The sequence below is a fragment of the Pelodiscus sinensis genome, chromosome 9 (assembly GCF_049634645.1).
Source record: "Pelodiscus sinensis isolate JC-2024 chromosome 9, ASM4963464v1, whole genome shotgun sequence".
Taxonomy (NCBI): domain Eukaryota; kingdom Metazoa; phylum Chordata; order Testudines; family Trionychidae; genus Pelodiscus; species Pelodiscus sinensis.
Window position 1 is genome coordinate 57,696,158 of NC_134719.1, and position 25,384 is coordinate 57,721,541.

Below are 25,384 nucleotides of genomic sequence, written 5' to 3' on the forward strand. Positions count from 1 at the left end.
GCACTAGACTGCTTTGCCAAAGAGTACATGAACCACAAGGGGTATTTCTGGATGGCTTTTTCAAGCGCTGATGGATCACATTGACATGGGATGGTCGGAAAAGGTGCACGATGAGTGCATCTTTACAAACTCCGGTCTCTTCAGAAAGCTGCAAGATAGAACTTTCTTCCCTGAAAATTACCATTGGAGATGCCAGTAGTTATCCCGGAAGCCCAGCCCACACTGCTTCCTGTGCCAGCCCTTGACTGCAAACAATGAACTGGAGCCAAGGGAAGCCGTGAGGCTCTGTGGCTGCTGAGCCAGTAAATAAACACACTGGAGTGGCCGGTTAGCGGGTTTTTCAGAGTGGATCTGTGGACCACTTTGAGAAACAGTGGTATAGATTAATTGTTTAGCAAATCAACCTAACTCATCTAACTTCAACCTAAATTTGTAGTGTAGACTGAGCTGGGACTAGTTTCAACTCCTTTCCTCATATCTGATATCTGCTGCAGGTGTAGTCACGCAGGGCCAGTTACGTCCAGAATAATTCATGTACCCCCTCCCTTGTCAGTATGGGGCCTGTGCACCCTATGACAGAAGCATAACTTTATTATTATTTTCACAGGTGGTGTGATATTGAGAATGGGACTATTCCTACGCCGATTGGTCAACGTTTTAGAAAAAATCTGGAGAAGTATAAAAACATGCATTTGGAATTGATTCAGTTTCAAAGTAATATTAAGGAAGAACCTACAGCAGAAGAAGCTATTGAATGTTGGAAAAAATACTATGAATTAGTAATGCTATGTGGATTGTTGAAAATATGGGAGGACCTTCGCCTCAGGTAGCCTCTATAGCAGTGGTTCTCAAACTTATTTAATTGTGCCCCCCTTCTTTTGTGTCACTAGTCATTTATGGCTCCCCCACATAAGTACATATATCTCTGCTGAGCTCTGAAGGCAGAACAGAGAGCAGTGACCTCTGGCCATATGCCCAGCTCTTAAAGCAGTGTGGTACTAACAGTTATGCAGAAGCCAGGGTGGCAATACGAAAAGCGGTATTTGTCAATATCACTTTTCAGAGCAGACTTCGCTTCCCATTGCCACCCTTCCTTCTGTACATGTTCACATCCCTAGTTTATTGTGGAAGTTACAGAGGGAGGAAAAATATGTTGCATAGATAATTTGAAGAGTCACTTTTCTAACCATAACCAAACTTTAAGATGTACCTACATTTTAAGAAATATGTGAGGTGTTTTTTTAGTAGGCTTTTGTCTGTTCACTCTATTTGCACATTGGGTATTGGTATAGTAAAGGAATTATGTTGTAACAAAAGATGGAGTCAAATTGTTGATCTAGCCTAGAAGATTTTTTTTGAAAACCACTAAAATATTTTTTGGCCTGCCAGTACTGGCCAGTTAATCTTTTTGAATGGATTACACTGGAACTGTGTTTAAATAGAGTGTTAAAAAACATGGGTCAAACCCAGGACCCTAAAACCAAATTTGAGACACACATTAATGTATAGAATTTTATAGATGGCAGCTAAGTGGTAAGTGTCTTATATCACCAGATTTGGAAGTATCAAATGTGCTGCTTTGGCATATTATGCATTTAACACTGAAAGTTTTGTGATGGAGATGTTCGGTATGTTTGTCACAGATATTTGAGTGCATGTATCTGTAATAAATTCTGCATAACATTTTTTCAAGTCAAACTTTTTACATACTGTAACAAATTCTTTGTCTAAAACTTATAGTACTTAGATTTTTCTCTAAATTATAGAGCTCATGGACCTCTGACCCCAAGAATACTGAGGCGTAGGAGAGGATACAGAGATGATGGGAAAACAGTAACTCATATTGTAGCTAAAACAATGACAGCAGAAATGGTAAGGAAGACTTTGTTTTTTGAGTCAGAAGGATTAAATATGCTAAACAAAACCAAATGAGAGAAGGAATAGTAGTATAGTTTGTACCTTCAGGTCTCAAGGGTGCCAGATCGGTCCCAAACAAGAGATTTTACCAGACAAGGGGAGATGAGGTCTCTGAGGGAGAGGGTATGTGCCAGCCTCCCTGCTGGGCTCCCTTTGCATTTGGGTTTCACTGCCTCTGGCCTGCCGGATTGTCTCCAATCCTGATCATTGGGGCTCTGTGGTCCAGTAGGCCACAGATGTTGTTGGACCAGAGAGGTTCAAGCTAGAGACCAGTGGACACCACAGCCATGGATATAAAGGTCATGAAGTAAGATGCTCAGTCTCCACAGGAGGGAACTTCATGTGTTGGAATTAACTAGAAGCCGTCTAACGATGAAGGTGACTCTTGCTGCCTAGTCTACTTTTACCACTCCTAAGTTCTTGCAGCTTCATTTAATTTGCGCCTTTCAAGTGGTTCTTTATCCCACCCAGAAATTCTGCTTTAATGAGATATGTCAGTGTTAGCCTTTCCATTGCCTCCTTTTGTTCCATCACTGGTAGGAGATGTATTTGGCCACATCTCCAGGTGTGGACTCTACTGCAGGATTGAATTGAGCAAGATACCGAACAGTATTCCAAAACTCTTTCAAGTTCTAGATAACAGTAAAAAGCTGCATATCTGAATGAGTTCACTATGCCTCTGGAGAATTAGGAAAGAATTAAAGGGGAAGTTATTTTAAAAAAATACTTCTTGTTCATTCTGAGAAAGGGAACACTCCTCAGGATCTTCATAGGTTTCTGGAGGTAATCAGAGCTTCTCTATTCTTGCCTTCAGTAAGTAAATTAAGGCAGACCTGCTTAGACCCCTTTTCCTTTGGAACCGTCAGAGGGTGAGCTTGACAGCTCTGAGTTCCAGGTGGCTGATGCCCTGATTCCTTTCTGTGGAGTTTCTTGTGTTCTTTTCTGTCCCAGGTGTGTACATCTGTTGAGCACCTGTGGGTCTGGAAGGCATATGGAAATACTTTGGGATTTTCCATTATCTGAGGAAATCCAATAGTCATGCTGTAGTCATGTTGGACTTCCAGCAGACACTGCATGAACTTGATGGTCACGGTCCTGCAATGAATCCTCATCTAATTAAATTGGTGGAAAGACTTTCAGATGTACAACTTTCCTATTCCTACATTCAAAGACTGTTGACCAGACTCCTCCACTCAGGAAGGCTTTCCTAGAGCACCCTCAAACTTGGGACTTATGGCCCCCCTAGAAGCTTGTCTATACATAATACATCCTAAATCTTAAAGGGTTCTGTCTGACATGAATGCATCACAAAACTTTATGATATTCTTGAGAGGCATCAATTATATTTTCATCTTCTGGACAATAACTCCCTCATAGATTTCCACCACAATTTCAACCACCATCACCTGACTCTTGAATTCTGGAACAGTCCCATGCTAGCATCAACTTCCTGGAACCCCAATTGGTTTCAATACAAACCCATGGATTACCATATCTATTTTCCTGGATTCAGTAATCACCCCAAACAAAGAAATCGGTTATCTGCACCAAGCACTAAGGTATCACAGAATATGCTCTGAAGAGAGAGTCTGGCTGGCTGGGGGCGGGCCTTAATCCTGTCCTCTCTCCCCCCCTCCCAAATTTGAGTCCAACAGCCAGGACTCCAGCATGCAGGGCAGGTAGGAAAGCCCCAAGAGCACAGGGCCGGCAGCCAGGACCCACCAAGCTTTTGCTGGATCCGGCCCGCTGAGACCCTTTTGCCCACCCTGACCTACACACACCCAAGGGTTACCAATGGAGATTGTCCCAGCCCTGAGCCTTCCTGGTGCTGGCCCCCACCCTCTTCCCTGAGCCCTCTGCATTCAACCCCACACTTAAATCTCTTACAGGTTCTATGTTATTGCAACCCCCCTGACCTCTGCCCTGAGCTTCCCCGAAGCGGGGACAGCGGGTTGTAATAAGATACTACCTGTAAGAAATTTAAGTTCTTTCATGCCTGATATAACCTTCCAAAAATCCCCAACCTCTCCAAGCTCATCAGAAGTGAATGCTGCACAGACTAGGGATGTTAAATTTTGATTAATTAACTAATTGAACAGTCAATGGTATTTCCATCGATTATTCGATTAGTCGATAAGGATGTCCGTGTTCCGTCTTTGAAATGTACAAGAACCTCAGCAGGGGCGCTTGTGCATTTCAAAGACTGAAACGCTGCATGGAGCCTGGGGCCAGTGAGGAGTCCCGTAGACCCCGGTCTCCACGCGGTTGCTTCCACTTTGAAATGTACAAGAGTCTCACCGGGGGCTCTTGTACATTTCAAAGCGGAAGAACCTGCCTGGAGCCTGGGGTCAGTGGGAGATTCTCCACTGGCCCTGGGCTCCATGCGGCAGGGTGCTAACTTTGAAATGTACAAGAGCTCCAGCAGGGACTCTTTTTACATTTCAAAGTTGTCTGCCACTGTGCTCCTGCCCCCTTCCACGGAGCTGGAACTGGGGCAAACTGACTTTTAAGCTTGCTTCCTCCAGCATCCTTTTCTGTCCCCCCACTTGCTGCCTCTGTAATAGAGGCAGCAAAGGGAGGGGAAGCAACTAGTCAACTAGTGTGTTGACTGTCTGATAAGCTTTTGCTTATCAGATAGTCGAATAGTTGATTCATCGTTTACATCCCTAGCACAGACTAGAACATACCAGTTCAAAGTGGTACCAGGCACGGTTAAACAATAAATGCAAAACCTGCAGCTGTAGCTCCTCTGCTATAATTAACAACAACCCCCACAGCTTTCAAGATCCCTGGGTCATACACATGTACCTCATCTAATGCATTAAATGTCCCAATAATACACATGTGGGTGAAGTCAGACAATCACTGTGCTTTCAGATGAACTTATACCAAAAATGCTAGAAGGCAAAACACAATCTGTGGTTGAATGTTTTTCACCAAACGATCACTGTATATCTGACCTATCAGTACTCATCCTCAAAGGAAAATTGCATACCACTTTAAAACAATGGGTTTGGGAAGCTTACATTCATCTTTGCTAGTCACTAAAGATCATGGACTGATAGACACTTTGGATTAATGGCTTCTTACAGCAATAATTCACTAAACTCCCACTCCTCAGTTTCCTTTCCCTTCTGCCTTTCCTTTCCCCCTTATCGCAGCAGCAGATTTCAAAAGATTGGCTGTTAATTCAAAAGGTTCATGGTAGGTTTTGTTTTGCCTTAACTGTATAGTTTCAGTGATTGCTCATGTCCATTCCAGTCAAGTGTGCATGCGTTGTGTGCACAGTGGTCAAGTTTTTCCCCTGGCAGTACCCATAGGTCTGCTGTGGAGCCTCCCTGGAGTGGAACTGTTATGATGCTATATATAGCCACTATAATCCACTGCTAATTCTTCCACCCCCGCTCAGTTCCTTCTTTCCACAAGTGACTGTCTTTCAAGTCTCTTCCCTCGAGCAAGCATTTTCCCTTAGCTTTATAGTGTAAATAGTTGTAAACAGAGTTTTATTGTTAGTTCTTGGTTAGTGTTGTAATTAGATAGTGGGAGTAATCCTGTCCTCCCTGCCTTGAGGACCAGGACATGCCTCAGTCCCAAGGCTTCAAGCTGTGTGCTTGTTAGAAGCCTATGCCCATGAGAGATCCACACAAATCTTGCCTTAAATGCCTGGGTGAGGAGCACCAAACAGTGCAAGATTTGCAAAGGCTTTTGTCCCAGAACTAAAAAAGAAAAGGACTTCAGGCTAAAAGTCCTCCTGGTGGAGTCAGCCTTGTCTCCCCCAGCCCTATCTTCACCCACCACCCAGGCTCGGCACCGACATTCTCCTGTTGCAAGAGCTACAGGGATATCTTCAGGGCACCAGCCACACTTGTTTTTAACGCATAAAAGCAGCGTCTCAAGCGAGGAAGATTGTCCATCAAAGCCGATAAGGCCAAAGGAGTGTCCCCCGTGCTCGGACATTTTATAGGGAAGGCCTCCCCACAAGCCCGCACTGCCACCTCAGGCACCACCAACTTCCACACTGCCTGAGGAGCCATGGAGTCTGGTGCCCTTGGACTCCCCATCAAGGAGTAGCCAGATTGGGGATTTGGACATGCCATCCACCCCAGAGACTTTTGAAGCGGCTCAGGCTTTTATAGATATGTTGGCCCAGCGCTCCCTGTCTCCAAGTGTGATCACTAAGGGTACATCCTAGACTACATGCCTCTGTCACCAGAGGCATGTAGATTAGGCTACCAGGCATAGGAAAACGAAGCGGCGATTTAAATAATCGCCGCTTCATTTAAATTTACATGGCTGCCGCGCTGAGCCGATCAGCTGTTTGTCGGCTCAGCGCGGTAGTCTGGACGCGCAGGTGTCGACATCAAAGGCATTTGTCTACCACCCAGGTATGCCTTCTGGGATGAGGTTTACCTGGGTGGTCGACAAATGCCTTTGATGTCGACACCCGCGACAGAGGCATGTAGTCTATTCGTACCCTAAGACTGGTCTCGGCTAGCACTTTGGTGCCATCATAGGGTAAGCTTGCCATGATTAGGCTGTCCTATTCGCATGTTTGGGAACCAATTATCCCTGTGGACTTGGACCCATATAATTTCAGGCCACAGGGTCTTAAGCATGATGGAACTGGGATATGCTCTTCAGTTTTCTTCTTTCCCTCCTTCCAACCCACCCTCTCTGTTCCTCTTCAGAGATCCCTCTCACAAGCAGCTCCTAGTCCAGGAGGTGCTTTTACTCCTACAGTTGGGAGCAGTGGAAGAGGTCCCTCCAGAGTCCAGGGGCACGGGTTTCTATTACCATTCTTTTCTGATCTCCAATGCAAAAGGAGGGAGGCCTTTGGCCTATTTTAGATCTCTGCAACTTTAACCACTTCGTAAATAAGCTGAGGTTTAGGAACTGTATTCCCTAGCCTCTATTATACCTTTTCTGGATCCTGGCAACTGGTATGCTGCCCTCGATTTGAAAGACTCCTGTTTCCATATTGCCATAATTCCATCTCACTGGCATTTTCTTTGTTTTTTAGTGGGACAGGGGCATTACCAATTCATGATCCTCCCCTTTGATCTTTCTGCTGCCACTCAGGTATTCACAAAATATATGGCTATTGTAGCAGTCTATTTACGGCAGAGCGGTGTCCAAGTGTATTTCTACTTGGCTCGTCAAGGGCAATTTGCATGTTCATGTTGAAGATCATCTGCACAGGGTGCAATCAACCTTTCGCAGGCTAGGCCTCACTCTAAACTTGACAAAAATCAACTCTAATTCAGGCCAGGGCTCTCTTCTCAAGCTTGCTTCCTCACAATGAGTGTGCTAATACAGAGCCTCCTATTTTGGGTCCAGAAGCTCCTCAGGCTTTTGGGTCACATGTCATCTTGCACTTATGTTGTGCAACATGCCAGAATTTGCCTCCAGCCTCTGCAAACATCCTTGGTCCACGTGTACAGACCAAGTCAGGATTGATTGGACTTGGTAGCCACCATTTCTCCTCAGATTCTCACTTCTCTTCGGTGGTGTCTGGATCCATGGAATGTCCACAACCAACATTAATCCTAGTCACAGACCTGTCAGCAATAGGTTGGGGTGTCCATTTAGACAATTTCCAGATGAAAGGCGTCTGGACTTCTACAGAGATCCTGATGCATATCAACAACAAAGAACTCCGGGTAGTTTGTCTGGCTTGCACGATGTTCTGCATTCACCTCCAGGCAATCATATTTCAGTGTTAATGAAAGACACCACAACAATATTTTATGTAAACAAGCAGGGCAGAACTTACTCCATGCTGTGTTGAAAGGCCGTTAAGCTGTGGAACTTTTGCATTGCTCACGACATACACCTGGAGGCCTCATAGTTAATGGGTGTCAACAAGTTGTCAGATCACCTTAGCCACTCTTTCCATTGACATGATGGTTGCTTTGCCCCAACGTAACTGGGTTGGTTTTCCAGAAGTAAGGGTTTCCTCAGGTGGACCTGTTTACAGCTCACTAGAATAGGAAATGCCACAGATTTTGTTCCTTCCTGGGCCAAAGACTGGGTTCCCCATTGGAGGCTTTCCTCATACCATGGAAGGGCAGCCTATTTTACGCCTTTCTGCCTCCATCCCTCATCCAAAAAGGTCCTGGTCAAATTATGCCAAGACAGAGCATCAGTTATGGTAGCCCCTGCACAGCCCAGGCAGCATTGGTTTTTCATCCTGTTCCAGCTATCAGTGGACACATCTCTCCTCTTGCCCCTGTTTCTGGATTTGCTCACTCAAGATCATGGCCACCTGCAGCATCCCAACCTGGAGTCACTTCATCTCACAGACTGGACGCTCTGTGGTTAAATCCACATTAGATGGCATGTTCATCTGAGGTGAAAAAGATTCTACTGGGCAGCAGAAAGTTTTCTGTGTGTGCCACCTGCACTTACAAAAGGAAAAGTTTTTCTGTCTGGTCACTCCAAAAGGGCACACAGCTGACAGAGATATCTATTCCGGTGGTAGACTCTCTCTCTTTCATATAACACAGTGAGATGACCTTGGTAAGAGGCACTTGGCAGCCATCACAGCCTTTTATCCTGGATCAGCTGGCCATGTGGTATTTATGGAACCAGTGGTCTGATTTCTGAAGGGTTTGGCCAGGGTCTGTATCGTCATTTTAGGCAGTTGGTCGCTCAATGGGTCCTTAATCTGGTGTTATCTAAATTAATGGCACTGCCTTTTGAGCCTTTAGCTACATGTTCCCTTCTGCATCTCTCGTGGAAAGTACCTTTTCTAGTAGCGATCACATCAGCTAGGTGAGTTTCTGAACTCAAGGCATTGACATCGGAACCTCTGTACAGTTTTTTAGAAGGCTATTCCAGATGGCTCCACAGCTGATTGACAGGTATTACTAGGGGAATAACCTTCCAATAACTGTGCATGAGACACGCACATATCTGCTTGGAATGGACATGAGCAACACATCTTGAAGAACAACCATTACAAAAGATAGGTAACTGTTTTTTGCTGCTCCCTCTTTCCTGTACAGGTTAAAGATTTTGCTGTCGATACGCTGCTTCAACAACATGATGATTTAAACATGGCTTTGGATAGCTGTTACAGTGGTGATAATGTGGTCATTTTCCCAGGCGAATATAAGGCTGCAAACCTCTCCATGTTAACTGAGGATATTATTATTCAAGGTCAGCAATGCATTCTGCTATAATCTTTACAACTTGTCACTGTATATAGCAGTCCTTCAGATGAGCAATTACTACAAGTAAATAAGTCCTAGGGGGTAGCCATGTTAGTCGGTAATTTAAAAAAATAGTCCAGTAGCACCTTACGGTACGTCTACACTTGCTCCCTATCTCGAGAGAGGGATGCAAATGCAGGAGACCGAAATTGTTAATGAAGCAAGGATTTAAATATCCTGTGCTTCATTAGCATAATCTCACCCGCGCGTTATTCCGCTCGCCAGCTGATTCGAACCAGGAAGTGCGCTCCAGGCCGCGTTAGTTCGAATCAAAACCGTGTGTGTGTGTGTGTGTGTGTGTGTGTGTGTGTTGTATCATGAGTTTGAGGGCAAAACTCACTCTCATCTGAGGAGGTAGGTTTTCCCCATGAAAGTTCATGATACTTTCTCTCTGTGTTAATCTAAGGTGCTATAGGGCTACTTTTTTTTTTTTAAAAAACATGTAAATAGTGGGGTGAGGGAAACTCACTGAACTCTAATGAGATTAGTAACATTGAATCTGAAAACATATGACAGAATAACAGTTGTGCTAGTCACCCCAGTGAAAAAGTCTGTGGAACTGAATAATGTATAAGGAATTTAGGAATATTTGTTAGGAATTAAGAAGCCAGTAATATAGTGGACTTGTTGATAAATGGCAGCATTGCTAGTTAACAAGGGTATGTGAATGCCAAATGTAGGCATTCGAAATAATCCGTGAAACCGGGATTTAAATATCCCGTGCTTCATTATAGAATCATAGAATAATAGGACTGGAAGGGACCTCGAGAGGTCATCGAGTCCAGCCCCCCGCCCTCAAGGCAGGATCAAGCTCCGTCTACACCATCCCTGACAGATGTCTATCTAACCTGTTCTTAAATATCTCCGGAGAGGGAGATTCCACCACCTCCCTTGGCAATTTATTCCAATATTTGACCACCCTGACAGTTAGGAATTTTTTCCTAATGTCCAATCTAAACCTCCCCTGCTGCACTTTAAGCCCATTACTCCTTGTCCTGTCCTCAGAAACCAAGAGGAACAAATTTTCTCCTTCCTCCTTGTGACACCCTTTTAGATATTTGAAAACCGCTATCATGTCCCCCCTTAATCTTCTTTTTTCCAAACTAAACAAGCCCAGTTCATGAAGCCTGGCTTCATAGGTCATGTTCTCTAAACCTTTAATCATTCTTGTCGCTCTTCTCTGTACCCTTTCCAATTTCTCCACATCTTTCTTGAAATGTGGCGCCCAGAACTGGACACAGTACTCCAGCTGAGGCCTAACTAGTGCAGAGTAGAGCGGCAGAATGACTTCACGAGTTTTGCTTACAACACACCTGTTGATACAACCTAGAATCATATTTGCTTTTTTTGCAACAGCATCACACTGTTGGCTCATATTCAACTTGTGGTCCACTATGACCCCTAGATCCCTTTCCGCCATGCTCCTTCCTAGACAGTCGCTTCCCATCTTGTATGTATGGAACTGATTGTTCCTTCCTAAGTGGAGCACTTTGCATTTCTCTTTATTAAACCTCATCCTGTTTACCTCTGACCATTTCTCTAACTTGCTAAGGTCATTTTGAATTATGTCCCTATCCTCCAAAGAAGTTGCAACCCCACCCAGTTTGGTATCATCTGCAAACTTAATAAGCGTACTCTCTATCCCAATATCTACATCATTGATGAAGATATTGAACAGTACGGGTCCCAAAACAGACCCTTGAGGAACTGCACTTGTTATCCCTTTCCAGCAGGATTTAGAACCATTAACAACAACTCTCTGACTACGGTTATCTAGCCAATTATGCACCCACCTTATCGTGGCCCTATCTAAGTTATATTTGCCTAGTTTATCAATAAGAATATCATGCGAGACCGTATCAAATGCCTTACTAAAGTCTAGGTATATGACATCCACCGCTTCTCCCTTATCCACAAGGCTCGTTATCCTATCAAAGAAAGCTATCAGATTAGTTTGGCATGACTTGTTCTTCACAAACCCATGCTGGCTATTCCCTATCACTTTATTACCTTCCAAGTGTTTGCATATGATTTCCTTAATTACCTGCTCCATTATCTTCCCTGGGACAGACGTTAAACTGACCGGTCTGTAGTTTCCTGGGTTGTTCTTATTCCCCTTTTTATAGATGGGCACAATATTTGCCCTTTTCTAGTCTTCTGGAATCTCCCCTGTCTGCCATGATTTTTCAAAGATCATAGCTAAAGGCTCAGATACCTCCTCTATCAGCTCCTTGAGTATCCTGGGATGCATTTCATCAGGACCTGGTGACTTGCTGACATCTAACTTTCCTACGTGATTTTTAACTTGTTCTTTGTGTATCCTGTCTTCTAAACTTACCCTCTCTCTGCTTGTATTCACTACGTTAGGCACACCTCCAGACTTCTCGGTGAAGACCGAAACAAAGAAGTCATTGAGCATCTCCGCCATTTCCAAGTTCCCTGTTACTGCTTCTCCCTCCTCACTAAGCAGTGGGCCTACCCTGTCCTTGGTCTTCCTCTTGCTTTTAATGTATTTATAAAAGGTCTTCTTGTTTCCCTTTATGCCTATAGCTAGTTTGATCCCATTTTGTGCCTTTGCCTTTCTAATCTTGCCCCTGCATTCCCGTGTTGCTTGCCTATATTCCTCCTTTGTTAGTTGTCCTAGTTTCCATTTTTTATATGACTCCTTTTTTATTTTGAGATCGTGCAAGATCTCCTTGTTAAGCCAAGCTGGTCTTTTGCCATATTTTCTATCTTTCCTACACAGCGGAATTGTTTGCTTTTGGGCCCTTAACAACGTCCCTTTGAAATACTTCCAACTCTCCTCAGTTGTTTTTCCCTTCAGTCTTGCTTCCCATGGGACCTTACCTACAAGTTCTCTGAGCTTATCAAAATCTGCCTTCCTGAAATCCATTACCTCAATTGTGCTGGTCTCCCTTCTACCTTTCCTTAAGATCATGAACTCTATTATTTCGTGATCACTGTCCCCTATACTGTCTTCCACTTTCAAGTTCTCAACTAGTTCCTCCCTATTTGTTAAAACCAAATCCAGAACAGCTTCTCCTCTGGTAGCTTTTTCAACCTTCTGAAACAGAAAGTTGTCTCCAATGCAGTCCAGAAACTTATTGGATAGCCTGTGCCTCGCTGTGTTAGTTTCCCAACATATGTCTGGATAGTTGAAGTCCCCCATCACCACCAAATCTTGGGCTTTGGATAGTTTTGTTAATTGTTTAAAAAAGGCCTCATCCACCTCTTCCACCTGGCTAGGTGGCCTGTAGTAGACTCCTAGCATGATATCACCCTCGTTTTTTACCCCTTTTAGCTTAACCCAGAGACTCTCTACACAGCTATCTCCTACATTCATCTCCACTTCAGTCCAAGTGTGTACATTTTTAATATACAAGGCAACCCCTCCTCCCTTTTTTCCCTGTCTGTCCTTCCTGAGCAAGCCGTACCCTTCCATACCAACATTCCAATCATGCGTCCCATCCCACCAGGTTTCTGTAATACCAATGATATCATAGTTGTATTTATTGGTTAGCAATTCCAGTTCTTCCTGCTTATTACCCATACTTCTCGCATTTGTATATAGGCATCTAAGATACTGATTTGATCTTGCCTCCCTGTTGTGCCCTGACCCTCCTTTCTCCTTCCCATTATAGGCCGTAGTCCCCCCCATTTCCAACCCATCTCCCAGTCCTGCACATGCAGCACTTACCTGTGGGCTTTGTTCACCTGCCCCCAACAAACCTAGTTTAAAGCCTTCCTCACAAGGTTAGCCAGTCTGTGTCCAAACAAGGCCTTCCCGCTCCTGGAAAGGTGAACTCCATCTCCGCCAAGCAGTCCTTCCTGGAAGAGCACCCCGTGATCAAGGAAGCCGAATCCCTCCTGGCGACACCATCGTCGCAGCCAGGCATTCACCTCCAGGATGCACCTCTCTCTGCCCGGGCCCCTACCTTTGACAGGAAGGATAGAAGAGAATACCACCTGCGCTCCAAACTCCTTCACCCGTACTCCCAAAGCCCTGTAGTCACACTTGATCCGCTCAGTGTCACACCTGGCAGTATCATTTGTGCCCACGTGGATGAGTAGCATGGGGTAGTAGTCAGAGGGCCGGATAATCCTCGACAATGCCTCCGTAACATCTCGGATACGGGCCCCTGGCAGACAGCATACCTCTCGAGATGAGCTGTCAGGGCGACAGATGGGTGCCTCCGTTCCCCTCAGAAGAGAGTCTCCAACCACCACTACCCTACGTTTCCTCCTCGCAGTGGTGGCAGGAGACTGCTCAACCTTGGTGGTGCAAGGCCTGGTCTCCTCCACTGTGGGGGGTGACTCCTTGTCTCCTGCTGAAAGTAAAGTGTAACGGTTATGTAACAACACAGTGGGAGGGTTAGGAGCAGGGGTGGAACACTGCCTGCTGCCGGAAGTAACCAGCTGCCAGTTCTCACCCTGCACCACCGCCTCCTCCATAAGTGGCTGGTCAACAGTCCCACATCCTAGGACAGTGACCTCCGTGGACTCCACAGGAATACAGTCCAGGAATTCCTCATGGCTTCGAATGCTCCTCAGCCTGGCCACCTCCTCCTGTAGCTCTCCCACCTGCTGCCTGAGAGATTCCACCAGCAGCATGATCTTGCCGGCGTGTTACTCCGATCAATAGCTGTTTCGAAACGTGCCGGCGAAATCATGCTAATGAAGCACGGGATATTTAAATCCCCGCTTCATTGACTATTTCGAATGCCTACCTTTGCATCCCTAGTTCAAACTAGTGTGCAAGTATAGACATACCCCAGTTGAATGTGGAAATAGTAAATGTGATGACTAACATTTTTATATCCATTTTTGTCAGGTTAGCAACAAGATTTTCTTCAAGTGATTTCTCATGTGCATTCCAATATGCGTGCACACTCTGTACACAGCCATCAGAAGAATTTCCCTAGTGATATCCATCCAGCTGTGGAGTCCCCTGGAGTGATGACTCCACAGCAGCATACCCCTGTTGACCTTACCTGATACAACCTCCGCTCAGTTCCTTCTCTCTGCCAGGGACAGTCAGTTGTTGGTGCTTCTGACTTCTTGCTTTGCAAGTTGTTAGTCCCTAATGTTTATAGTTCTTCTTCAAGTGATGTCCCCATGGGTGCTCCACTGTAGGTGCTGGGCTTGCCCTGGTGTCGCAGGATGGAGATCTTTCAAAGCTGTAGTCGACCGGATCATGCAGGGGCGTCGCGCAGCATTCGCGCTCTCCTGCGCTACGCAATCCAGTTCCTCTCAACTGCCTCAGGCTGCAGTGAACTCTCTTGTTGACAACAGTTTGAGACACAAAATCACTTTATTTCCTCTAGTTATTGCTTCTTCCTCTTGTTATTATTCACCCGTTTTACTTACCTTCAAGTTTTGAAAAAAAAAATAGTAAAAGTCCTCCTTCTTCCCACTTTCCTATCGTTATCATTCTTCTTTCGCTGTATATAATTCACCTTCGTTTGTACATACTCAAAAAAAAAAATGCCTGGTTCACCAGGGTTTAAAAAATGCTCTATGTGCCATGAAGCCACGCCTGCCTCAGATGGCCACGCAGCCTGTATCCGCTGCTTCGGTGAGGCTCATGTACTACAAAAGTGCGTACATTGTTTAAAACTCATGGCTAGAGCCTGCTGTGATAGAGAAATGAGGCTCCGGATGATCCTCTTCAACAAGGCGCTGCAGCCTGAAGGATCAGCCTCTCCCCCTCGAGCCAGTCAGCATGCTCAAAAGAGAAGAGCCACCTTGCTGATGGTGGCACCACTGAGAAAGTCTAAGCCCTCTCCAACTACATCACTGCCTTTAACTTCTCATGGCAGAATTAGCATGGGCTCCAAGCCAGGCACTTTGGGTATGAGTGCCCATGCCACTTCAATCTCTACATCCCAAGCCAAAAAAATTGATCCGCCCGCAACTTTGCGCCATTCAGCTGCAACTTCAACAACCGCAACACTGGCGGTCTCTGCACCGAAGCCTTCAGCACCGCCTGTTGCGGCGGAGCCACGTGCCCAGTTGGCACCGATACGTGCCGCCTTCACATCCTCCGAGTCAGGCTCGGCACTGGAGAGATCACTGTCTGGAGGAGAGGCACCGACCTCGGCACAGGGGCGAGCAGCACCGGCCTCGGCGCCAGAGTGAGCGACGCCATTCTTGGCACCGGAGTGAGTGCCACCAACAAAGGCATGTGATAAGATGCACCACCACCGCAATCCATCTCCTGCTTCTCCGCCTTTAACATTCTCACCAGTGCCATTGTCTTTTCCACCCCTACCATCAGCCAGGAGATCACCCTGGTTGTTCAAAAGGTATACATCTCCGGATAGCCTCCCATCTCCCTTTCTAAGGGATACCCGGAAATACTACCATCAATTCTCTGCTTCTCCATCACCACCTCCGAGAAGATCCTACTCTTCTTCTCCATCCTTGCGTTCACCAAGATCATGTTCTCGGCATGACTATAGAAGACATTACCCCGACAGGTGGTCCCCATCACGATCCTCTACTATAATTGTGACCATTATGAGCACCATTGACTACCATAGGGATTATTCACCTCACTGTCGCCAGTACTATTATTCACCCAGAGTGCTAAGCTGGCTATACCTCTGGACGAGGCCATACTTGAGGTTGCCGATAAACTCTGGCAAACCCCAGCATCTGCCCTCCCTACTAATAAATGGGCAGACAAAGTACTTTGTACCACCAAAAGGGTCAGAGTTCTTATTACTCACCCCCAGCCCAACTGCCTTGTAGTCGATGTAGCGCATGAAAGAGCGAGGGCGCCACAATACAAAAACAACACAGCAGACGAAGTCCAAAAGACTTGATTTATTCGGGAGAAAAGTTTACGTATCTTCAATCGCGCTCCTCAGAATAGCCAGTTATTTAGTGCATTTATCAAACCATAATTTTGATAATTGCACCAAGCTCATGGCTCTGATAGAGGCACTCCCAGAATCTAAAAGGCCACTGCTTAAGTCTGTCGTACAAGAGGGCTATGTGTCCACACGGGCCAGTTTGCAAATTGCCATGGACGTGGCAGACACTGCAGCTCGCACCACGGCTACGGTTGTAGTTATGAGGAGGTCTTCCTTTCTTCAATCCACAGGAGTCCCCAAGGAGCTTCAAACGAAAGTGGAAGACTTACTGTTTAAAAAAGAGACAAATTATTTGGGGAAAAGACAGATACAGTCCTCCACTCTAGTAAAGATTCTAGGACAATCCTCCGATCTTTGGGAATGTACACCCCCCCATATAGAAGGAGGCGCTACATACCTTTTCAAAGGCACTATGACTATTCGCATGCGAGGCAGCAATGGCAACACCCGCATTGCTCCTTTGACCAGTCATGCCAACGCCACAGACCTCTGAGACGTCGCAACCTTACTAATCGTACACAGATTCAACCTGGCAACAAACAGCAGGTTTGACGTGTTGGTCGAGAGCAAGCAGACAGTCTCTTCCGACTCTACCTGCATATTCCACCATCATCTTTGGACCTTTTATCATCACTGGGCTGACATTACCACTGTCAAGAGGGTTTTGGAGATAATTCAAACTGGATACACCATTCCACTCCACACTATTCCTCCCACAACTCCACCGTCCCCATCCCTGTTCAGGGACTCCTCTCACGAAGACTTAGTCTGCACCGAAATTACTCACCTGCTCCATATAGGTGCGGTAGAAAGAGTACCACATCAATTCCAAGGGAGAGGGTTCTACTCCCGCTATTTCCTCATTCAAAAGAAAACTGGCGGATGGAGATCCATTCTGGACCTCTGGCAACTGAAGAGATATCCCCGGAAACAACGCTTCAAGATGGTAATGCTAGCCTCCATACTACCAGCCCTCAATCAAAATGACTGGCTTGCTGCTCTCGACCACAAAGATGCTTATTTTCACATTGATTCATTCTGCACACAGGAGGTTTCTACACTTCACAATCGGTACAGACCACTTTCAATAACGAGTTCTACTATTTGGCCTCTCCACAGCACTCAGGATGTTCATGAAAACACTTTCCGTAGTAGCTGCGCACCTTCAACGCAGAGGAGTAGTGATATATCCCTTCTTAGATGATTGCCTTTTAAAACAGGACATTTGTCAGTGGAAGTTTCCGAAATGCTGTGTATTACCGGCCAAACATTCCTCCTTTTAGGTCTCCTCGTCAACGAGGACAAATCCACACTTCAACCTACTCAAGAGCTAGAGTTTATAGGAGCTCCCCTCGATTCCATCACTGCAAGGGCATATTTACCCATCACAAGATTTTGGGCAATACAAGAACTAATGGACAAGCTCTTGTCACAAGTTCTCACAGTACTTAAACTTATGGGCCATATGGCCTTCACTACAAACATCGTTCCTCATGCCAGACTGCACTTTCGTCCATTGCAACACTGGCTGATTACAGTCTACAACCCTATGAAGCACAATGTACACAAATCGGTGCTTGTTCCTTCCACAGTCAGATCTTCTCTCCACTGGTGGACCAAAGATGACAACTTATTGTCAGGGACTCCATTTCATTGACCACAACCTCATTACCACCGAAGCCTCCCTCATTGGATGGGGTGCCTATATGGGCAAACTCTCCATCCAAGGCCTATGGTCATCGCAGGAGGCTTTACTTCATATAAACCTCTTGGAGTTGAGAGCAGTTGCCAATGCTTGCAGACATTTCCACTTCCAGATCCGCAACCGCACAGTGGGCATTCTCACGGACAACATAGTGACCATGTATTATATAAATCACCAGGGAGATGCACGTTTCTGATCGCTATGCGCGGAGGCAACCTGACTATGGAACTGGTGCATTGCCAATAGCACAACACTTGTGGCGTCTTATTTACCTGGCATCAGCAACACGATGGCAGATTTCCTCAGCACGAATTTTGCGATAGATCACGAATGGGATATCCACTGCGGAGTCCTCTGTTCCCTCTTTCGCCAGTGGTGTATGTCTCAGATAGACCTATTCACCACCATCGACAACAAGAAATGTCGCCGTTATTGTTCCAGAGCGGGCCTCGGTCACAATTCTTTAGGAGATGCCTTTCTCCTCAATTGGAGCGGTCCCTTCATGTACGCTTTTCCACTCACACCTCTTATCTCGAGAGTCCTGCAGAAAATCAAACTTGACAGGGCCACAGTAATATTACTGGCACCTGCATGGGCACAACAACATTGGTATCCACTCCTCCTACGCTTGGCACTGTACTCCCCCTGTATCCGCTCCCATTGATTCCGAACCTGCTAACCCAGAACCAAGGCACTCTCCTGCATGCACAACTGCGCACCCTTCACCTCACAGCGTGGTACCTCGCTGGCTAAATGCCTCCACAATCCTGTGCTCTGATCAGGTCAAAGATGTCTTAATCCACAGTAGGAGACAAAATACTAGATCTACTTACCTTGCCAAATGACAGAGGTTCACTTCCTGGTGCTCCGAACACCATATGGATCCTCAAACAGTCCCAATCCACGTCATTCTGGACTATATGATGCACCTGAAACAAACTGGATTAGCCTTAGCGTCCCTAAGAGTCCATCTCGCGGCAATGACAGCCTTTTGGCATCCAATAGATGGCGTTTCTTTATTCACCCATCCTCTCACAAAGAGGTTTCTCAAGGCACTAATAAACCTAAACCCTCCTATACTCACTCCCTCTCCATTGTGGAGCCTGAACTTAGTACTTGGAACTCTCACAGCGCCACCCTTTGAGCCACTAGCTACAATTCCTGTCCAGACCCTGACGACGAAGTAGGTCTCTCTCAATGCCATCACCTTGGCGCGAAGAACGAGTGAGATTTCAGCACTTATGATGGTACCTCCATATACTGTTTTTAACAAGGACAGCGTGATCTTTAGGCACCACCCACCCTTTATCCCTAAGGTCTGTTCTGATTTCCACCTTAACGAGCCAGTGGTTCTACCTGCATTTTACCCAGAACCACACACTTCACCACGTGAGGCAGCTCTCCACACACTAGACGTCTGCAGAGCCCTAGCCTTCTATATAGAACGCACTCAGTCTTTTAGGAAGACAGACCAATTACTAGTCTCCCTCACTGAGCGCTCTAGGGGTGAGCCTATATCATCCCAGAGAATAGCAAACATTATTGTTTCCTGCATAACCCAGTGCTACACTATATGTAACGTACCACTTCCACAACGTCCTAGAGCTCACTCTACAAGAGCCAGAGCAACCTCCACTGCATACCTTAGAGGTGTCCCCCTGGCCTCTTACCACACATTTGCCAAGCTCTATGTTATTCAATGCAGATGGCTTCCAGATACTTCCATAGTATCTGCAGAGCTTTCATCCATGCATACATAAGGGCCTCCAAATCCCACCTTCCTTTCCACGGGTGGGCACTGCTACTCAGTCACCTACAGTGGAGCACTCATGGGGACATCACTCGAAGAAGAAAGCGAAGTTACTCACCTTGGTGCAGTAACTGTTGTTATTCGAGATGTGTTCCCCCGTGGGTGCTCCACTACCCACTCGCTTCCCCGCTTCGGAGTCTGTTTTCTGTCTTTCACAGATTCTGAGGCGTGTTCGAGGAACTGGTTAGAACCAGATATCCCATGTTAGATACCGGATATCCCACTGGTTAGAACCGGAGAGCTCCAATGCTGCGAGACGCCCCTTCGCATGCATGGTCCCGTCAACTACGGCTTTGAAAGATCTCCATCCTGTGGCGCTGGGGCAAGCCCAGCACCTACAGTGAAGCACCCGTGGGGGGACACATCTCAAAGAACGACAGTTACTGTACCAAGGTGAGTAACTTCACTTTCTTCACAGCTCTCTGTAGTGTACAGCCGCTCCCCGAGTTACAACCTTCTCCATTTATAACCATCCGCACTTATGACCAAAGCGGTTGTAAATGCGGATCTGAGTTACGAATGGCAATCTGTGCTTACGAACGGCGCGGTCGCCATGTAACTCTATGGGATCCGAGTTACGAACACTTCAAGTTACGGACCAAGTGTTGGTCCATAACCTGTTTGTAACTCGGAGAGCGGCTGTATATTCTTGTTTGTTTTTTCTCTTTGTAGTAGTTTGGGGTGCAGGAGGGTTCATCTTCTGATTATGCTCTCAAGGCATGCAGTGGTTTCAGGGTTTCAAATAGTGTGGTAAGTATACACCCAGAGAAGATCCTCACACTGCCTGCCTGGTGCCCGGAAGACGGCCATCTGTAAGATAAGTGCAGCATTTTCAGAGGGTGTATGCCAAGAACTAAGAGAAGGATCAATGGTGTAATCTTTTCCTCATGGAGTTGACACTTCGGCCACAGCCTCATGTCAGCGCCCCGATTCCTACAGTGTACAGTGTGCTGGCCTCAGTGCAGGAGTCCCTGGATGAGCAGAGGGATCACCAGCATTGCTCTCCTACACACAAGACAGGCTTGTCTACCCAGCACCAGTCTTACTCCCTGGTGCTGTGGAAAAAGAAGAGGACCAACTGGGGTTGTTCCTCCTCCAGGAGGTCTAATAAGGGCCTGGAGTCAGCCTGCACTGAGCCTGTCCAGGCTGAGCCCCTCAATCTCAGTATTGTTGACTCTGGCCACTTGGGCAGGACTTCCAAGTCTGAAGTCTATGTACTATGCAGTATCAGAGTTGGTGGAAGAGGACTTAGATTTTCCCCCTGTGCTGGATACTTTCAAGGCTGGTTGGCACCTCATCAAACTTACGGTGCCAACTCTGAGTCGTGGCTGCCCCATCCACCTGTGACATCAGCAGCACCGCTTCCTGGACCCGCTACCTTGGCTCTTGCATCACCGCTACTAGTGCTTTTGCCCACAACACTACTTAAGACATGCTGTATGCCTCCTCGTGTGGCTTCAGCATCAAGGATGTCTTCAACGCAATCTGCACAATGGCAAACTCTTGGCTATGAGCTGGCATGGACACTCTCCTTGGAACTATCACTGGCACTGTCTGGCTTTGCTCCACCACGGTTAGACTTGGAGTACCCATCTGACTCTGAAGCGGAGTCCTTTGTGTCCAGTAGCTCTCAGGTACCACTCCTGGCAGCAGTATCTTGATGCAGCTGTTGCACCGGCGCAGTCCTGGCCTCCCCAGTGGCAGGCACCTAGGCAGTGGCCCTTTTGGACTCTGTGGGCATACCACAGAGCCAAGGGCAAAGGCCGCCCTCTGTGGGCCCCTTGGCCCAAGCGCCACTGTCTGTTTCATCAGTGGGCCCCAGCACCCAAGGATCTTGTCGGCCAAAGCGGGCAAGGGACATTGGCACTCCCTTCTCAGGTGTTCCCTCTGACAAGCCAGGAAGACCCTGTTTCCCCTGTGGTGTCGTCACCAAATGAGGCAGTGGTGGGTCCCCTTCTTCCATGGATTCTAAAGTCCTACCATGACCTGCTCCAGGGTGTGGCTCAGAGCCTCAACCTCCCAGCTGAGGAGATAGTAGAAGAATCTGTCCTGATAGTGAATGTTCTTTCTCTTGAGAGTCCACCAAATCCATCCAGACCACCACCAAGATTTTTTGGCAGACCTTGGCCTCAATTGCACCCACGGCCAAGAGGGTTAAATGGTGCTTTGTGCCCCAAAGGGCTATGAACACCTCTATAACCACTCTCAAACAAGGTCACTAGCGGTTGACATGATGAACTACCAGGAACAGCAAGGACAGCCAGCTACTCACAGGGGCTGGAGTAGTTATGTAGAAAGCTCTCTCTCTTGGTTTAGAGTGGCTACATTAGCAATCTTACCACAGTGCAACTGCACCTCTGTAAACTTTTAGTGCAGTCATGTCCTTAATGTTGACTTCTTTATACCTTTTCCTGCATTCCTAGGGTAGTTTGATATACTTGAATAAATAATACAAAGGAAATTCTTGATTACATCAGGCACTTGGTCTTAATGGGTTTGCCTGTTTTATTCCACAGTATAATCAGATGTCATCACTCTTTCAGGGTCTTGAGCGATTACGCATTGAATATAATGGCCACTTATGAACAATGCAACCATCACTAACATGTGAGAATAAAAGATACTATAGTATCCATGTATTCTGCCTAAATTGTGAACGCTCTGCTAAACATCACCAAAAGGAGGCAATCCCTTGTATTAGATCACTTCAAAACATCCCTTCAATAAATCTTTGTGGATCCTTTGATATTTACTCAAGATTGGTGTTACTGTATAGAAATAACTAGATAATTTTAAATGCAAAATAAGGTAATATAGCATTAAGGTCAGTAACAGACTCAGAATAGATAAATAATAAAGTTAAGGTTCTTTGAGGTGGCTTTTGGTTCCTAACTTGAGATCTGTGGCTGAACTTTTGGACCCTTCTGCAAATCAGTTTCCATTGAGGATATGTCAGTGTCCTCTCATAGCAGCAAACGATCACAGCATAGACTGCAAAAGACTGCAGCCAGCCTTCTCAATGCCGGTATTTCTGCAGTCAGCTGATGATACTGGGCTTTCTCTCTGCTTTGAATGAACGGTTAGACTCTGTTTTCATCCCAAATTTCAACTTAGCATATTAAATTTAGTAAAACAGTTGTTCCCTTGTACATCATATATTTATTTTGGACCTACAGTTCTCAGATTTTTTTGATCTCACCTCCAAGGACCCTATTAATAAAGGTGGATTTAAGCAGGGTGCACGTCATTTTACTTCAGGTTCCTTAACGATGACATGCATTTGCTGTTTGTTCTGCTTGCAATAAGCCTGTTACCCAGACTGCTGCACGGTGTGCAGGGCCTTCCAGTCTTAAATCTGCACTAGTAAGCAGCAGAGGTTTTGTGCCATCCTCATCAAGGAGGCTTTAAAAGCTCAGACCTTGATTCTGATGTTGAATCAGCTGTCCTGTGAACGAATAAAGTAGGCCTCTTTCAGACGCAAAGCCATGAAAATGAGGAATAAATTCCACAATAAAATCAGTTCAAAACAGTTCATGATACATAACTGTTAGGACTATGACTGAAGTCTCTGATACCAATAACCTTAGCTGTAATATGTGAACCTTTGATATAGAAGCAGATACCTTTAGGAACCTACTTAGGTCCTACTTTGGTGCCAGGAGCTTCCCATATGCCTAAAGAAACCTGATACTAAGCAGGTATCTATGGTGTTGGAAATAAAATATACTCCAAATGTGGATCGTAGAGGACCTCTGCTGAATATTCTTTAAATCTTCAGTACTCTCCATTGGTTCAACTTCATAAAACAGGTAGAAGGAAGTTACATTTCTTTGGATACCTTGCAGAAGCTGACTTTGTGGGATACATTTTCTAGAATGGAGCAATAAGGTTAATTCTAAAATCTCTATTGCTATTGCTTCATTGGTCATGTTTAGTTGTTAATAGGGATGTTAAATTTTGATTAATCAGCTAATTGACCAGTCGATGGAATTTTCCATTTACTACTCAATTAATTAGTTGGTAAGGGAGGCACTCACTATCCCTGCTGCACCTCTGCCTCCCCTGTCCGTCCTCTTCCCCTGTCCCCCGCACTGTGGAAACAGTGCTGGAGGGAACTGGTTTTAAGCCAGCTCCTCCCCGCCCTCGTTGTTTCTGATACAGAGGCAGAAAGGGGTGGAGAAGGAATGCAAGTAGTCAACTCGACTACCTGATAAATCTAGGCTTATCGGGTAACTGACTATTCAACTATTCTTTTACATCTCTAGTTAACAGACAGGACTGCAGCTGTATATTACATTACCAAATAGAGTTCTCTGAATTTGTCTTCATGGTGATACTTATTTCTACATATCTTCAGAATGTTTGTATTTTGAGCACCAGGTTTACAGAACTGAGATTGAGGAAAGTGTAATATTATTCTGCTATTTTTAGTTTGCATTTTACTAGTGCGTTAAATGTGACTCTTTAAAAGATCCTGGTTCCATGCAGCATGGCTGTGCTGACCACACATACTAATTTTACCGGGACTGTCACAGTTTTAAGGACTCTGTCCCAGTGCACCATCAAGTAGCGAAATGTCCTGGAAATCTCTGCTGGACATTTCACTATTGATGGGGACTCGTACTTGGGGGAAGAAGAGACTGAGTCCATTGCTCCTGATGCAGTGCAGCAGTAGCAACAGTGTCCTTCTCCCCCCACCGCCCGCAGAGTGCGTAGGCAGCTCCTGTTGGAGCTTTGCTGGCTGGGGGGGCTTCTGGTGAAGCACAGCCCTGGCCCTTCCACCACCTACTACCCCACCATCAGGTGGCCCCCTCCTTATCCCAGAGCACTGCCTCTGTCATGTAGGGTCTGGTCACGCAGCCTCCTGCATGTGCAGGCCATGGCTTATTACAGCGGCTGCTGCTGCTGGGAGGGGGATGGGTGGCTGGGTCCAAGACCCCGAGTAGCCGCTCCCAAACTTTGGCGTTTTTGAACTGCCACCTGAGCCCTAGCAGAAGCCATGCAGAACTTGGGCTGGAGTGCTACCACCCCAGTGGGGCACGCTCGGGCTTGGTGCCCCCCCCATGCGCTCCTCCCGACTTAAAAGCCAGTTCCCGCCTATCCCTGCTCCCTCTATCAGAAGCAGCAGGGGAGAGGAAAAAGAGGAGGCTGCTGCGAAGCAGCCTCTGTCCACGGCAGGCCAAGGCTCACCGTGGGCAGAGGTTGGGTCCCAAGAAGCTTCTGTTCACGGTGGCCTAGGCGGTCTGCAGTTAATAGGGGCTACTGGTCTCAGTGTGAGCCAGGACCAAGCAGTCCCGGCTTATGCTGGTTGCTGCTCCTTTACATTTTAAATGTAGTAAGAGTCCGGCGGCTTTTAAAATGCACGGCTGGCTCCCAGACCCAGCAAGAGCCAGGACTGCTGAGTCACAGCTAGAGCTGGGTCCTGAAGCTACCACAATTTAACATCCTTATTTTGAACCTCATTCCTCTCTGTCCTATCCTCTCCCCCTGTGGAGCTGGGATGCCAAAGGAGTAAGGTTTCTTATTAAAGGGCCAGATCATTGAGGGTTTTTGGAGGAGTTTTTTTGCTTCTCACTTGTTTGGTCGCCAGTTGACTTTTCTGGGGGTCAGTGGCCCCCCACCCAAAAAAAAGTTACCTGCCCCTGCCATAAAGAAAACATTGAAACCTTTTGTGTTGGTCATAAATTAATATTTTACTTTATTTAAAATGAAGTTTGATAAATGAACACAAGAAAGTTAAAACACTTGATCTGTTTAATAATTTCAATCAAACCAGTCTCCCTAGCTGCAGCACTAGCAAAATGGCTCAAGTGCAATTATATAATTAACAGTCAGTTTCCATTAGCAACTGGTGGTCCAC

The 25,384-nt window shown here is 46.2% G+C and overlaps 1 protein-coding gene across 1 annotated transcript in view; it reads left to right on the forward strand.

Annotated features, from left to right (window-relative positions):
* Positions 1-25,384, forward strand: part of SHCBP1L (SHC binding and spindle associated 1 like) — a 46,544-nt gene that overhangs the window by 12,785 nt on the left and 8,375 nt on the right. Inside the window, exons 5-7 of the mRNA XM_075936787.1 lie at positions 608-826; positions 1,767-1,872; positions 8,925-9,078. Of these exons, the coding sequence (XP_075792902.1) occupies positions 608-826; positions 1,767-1,872; positions 8,925-9,078 (479 nt within the window). The remainder of the gene's footprint in view (positions 1-607; positions 827-1,766; positions 1,873-8,924; positions 9,079-25,384) is intronic.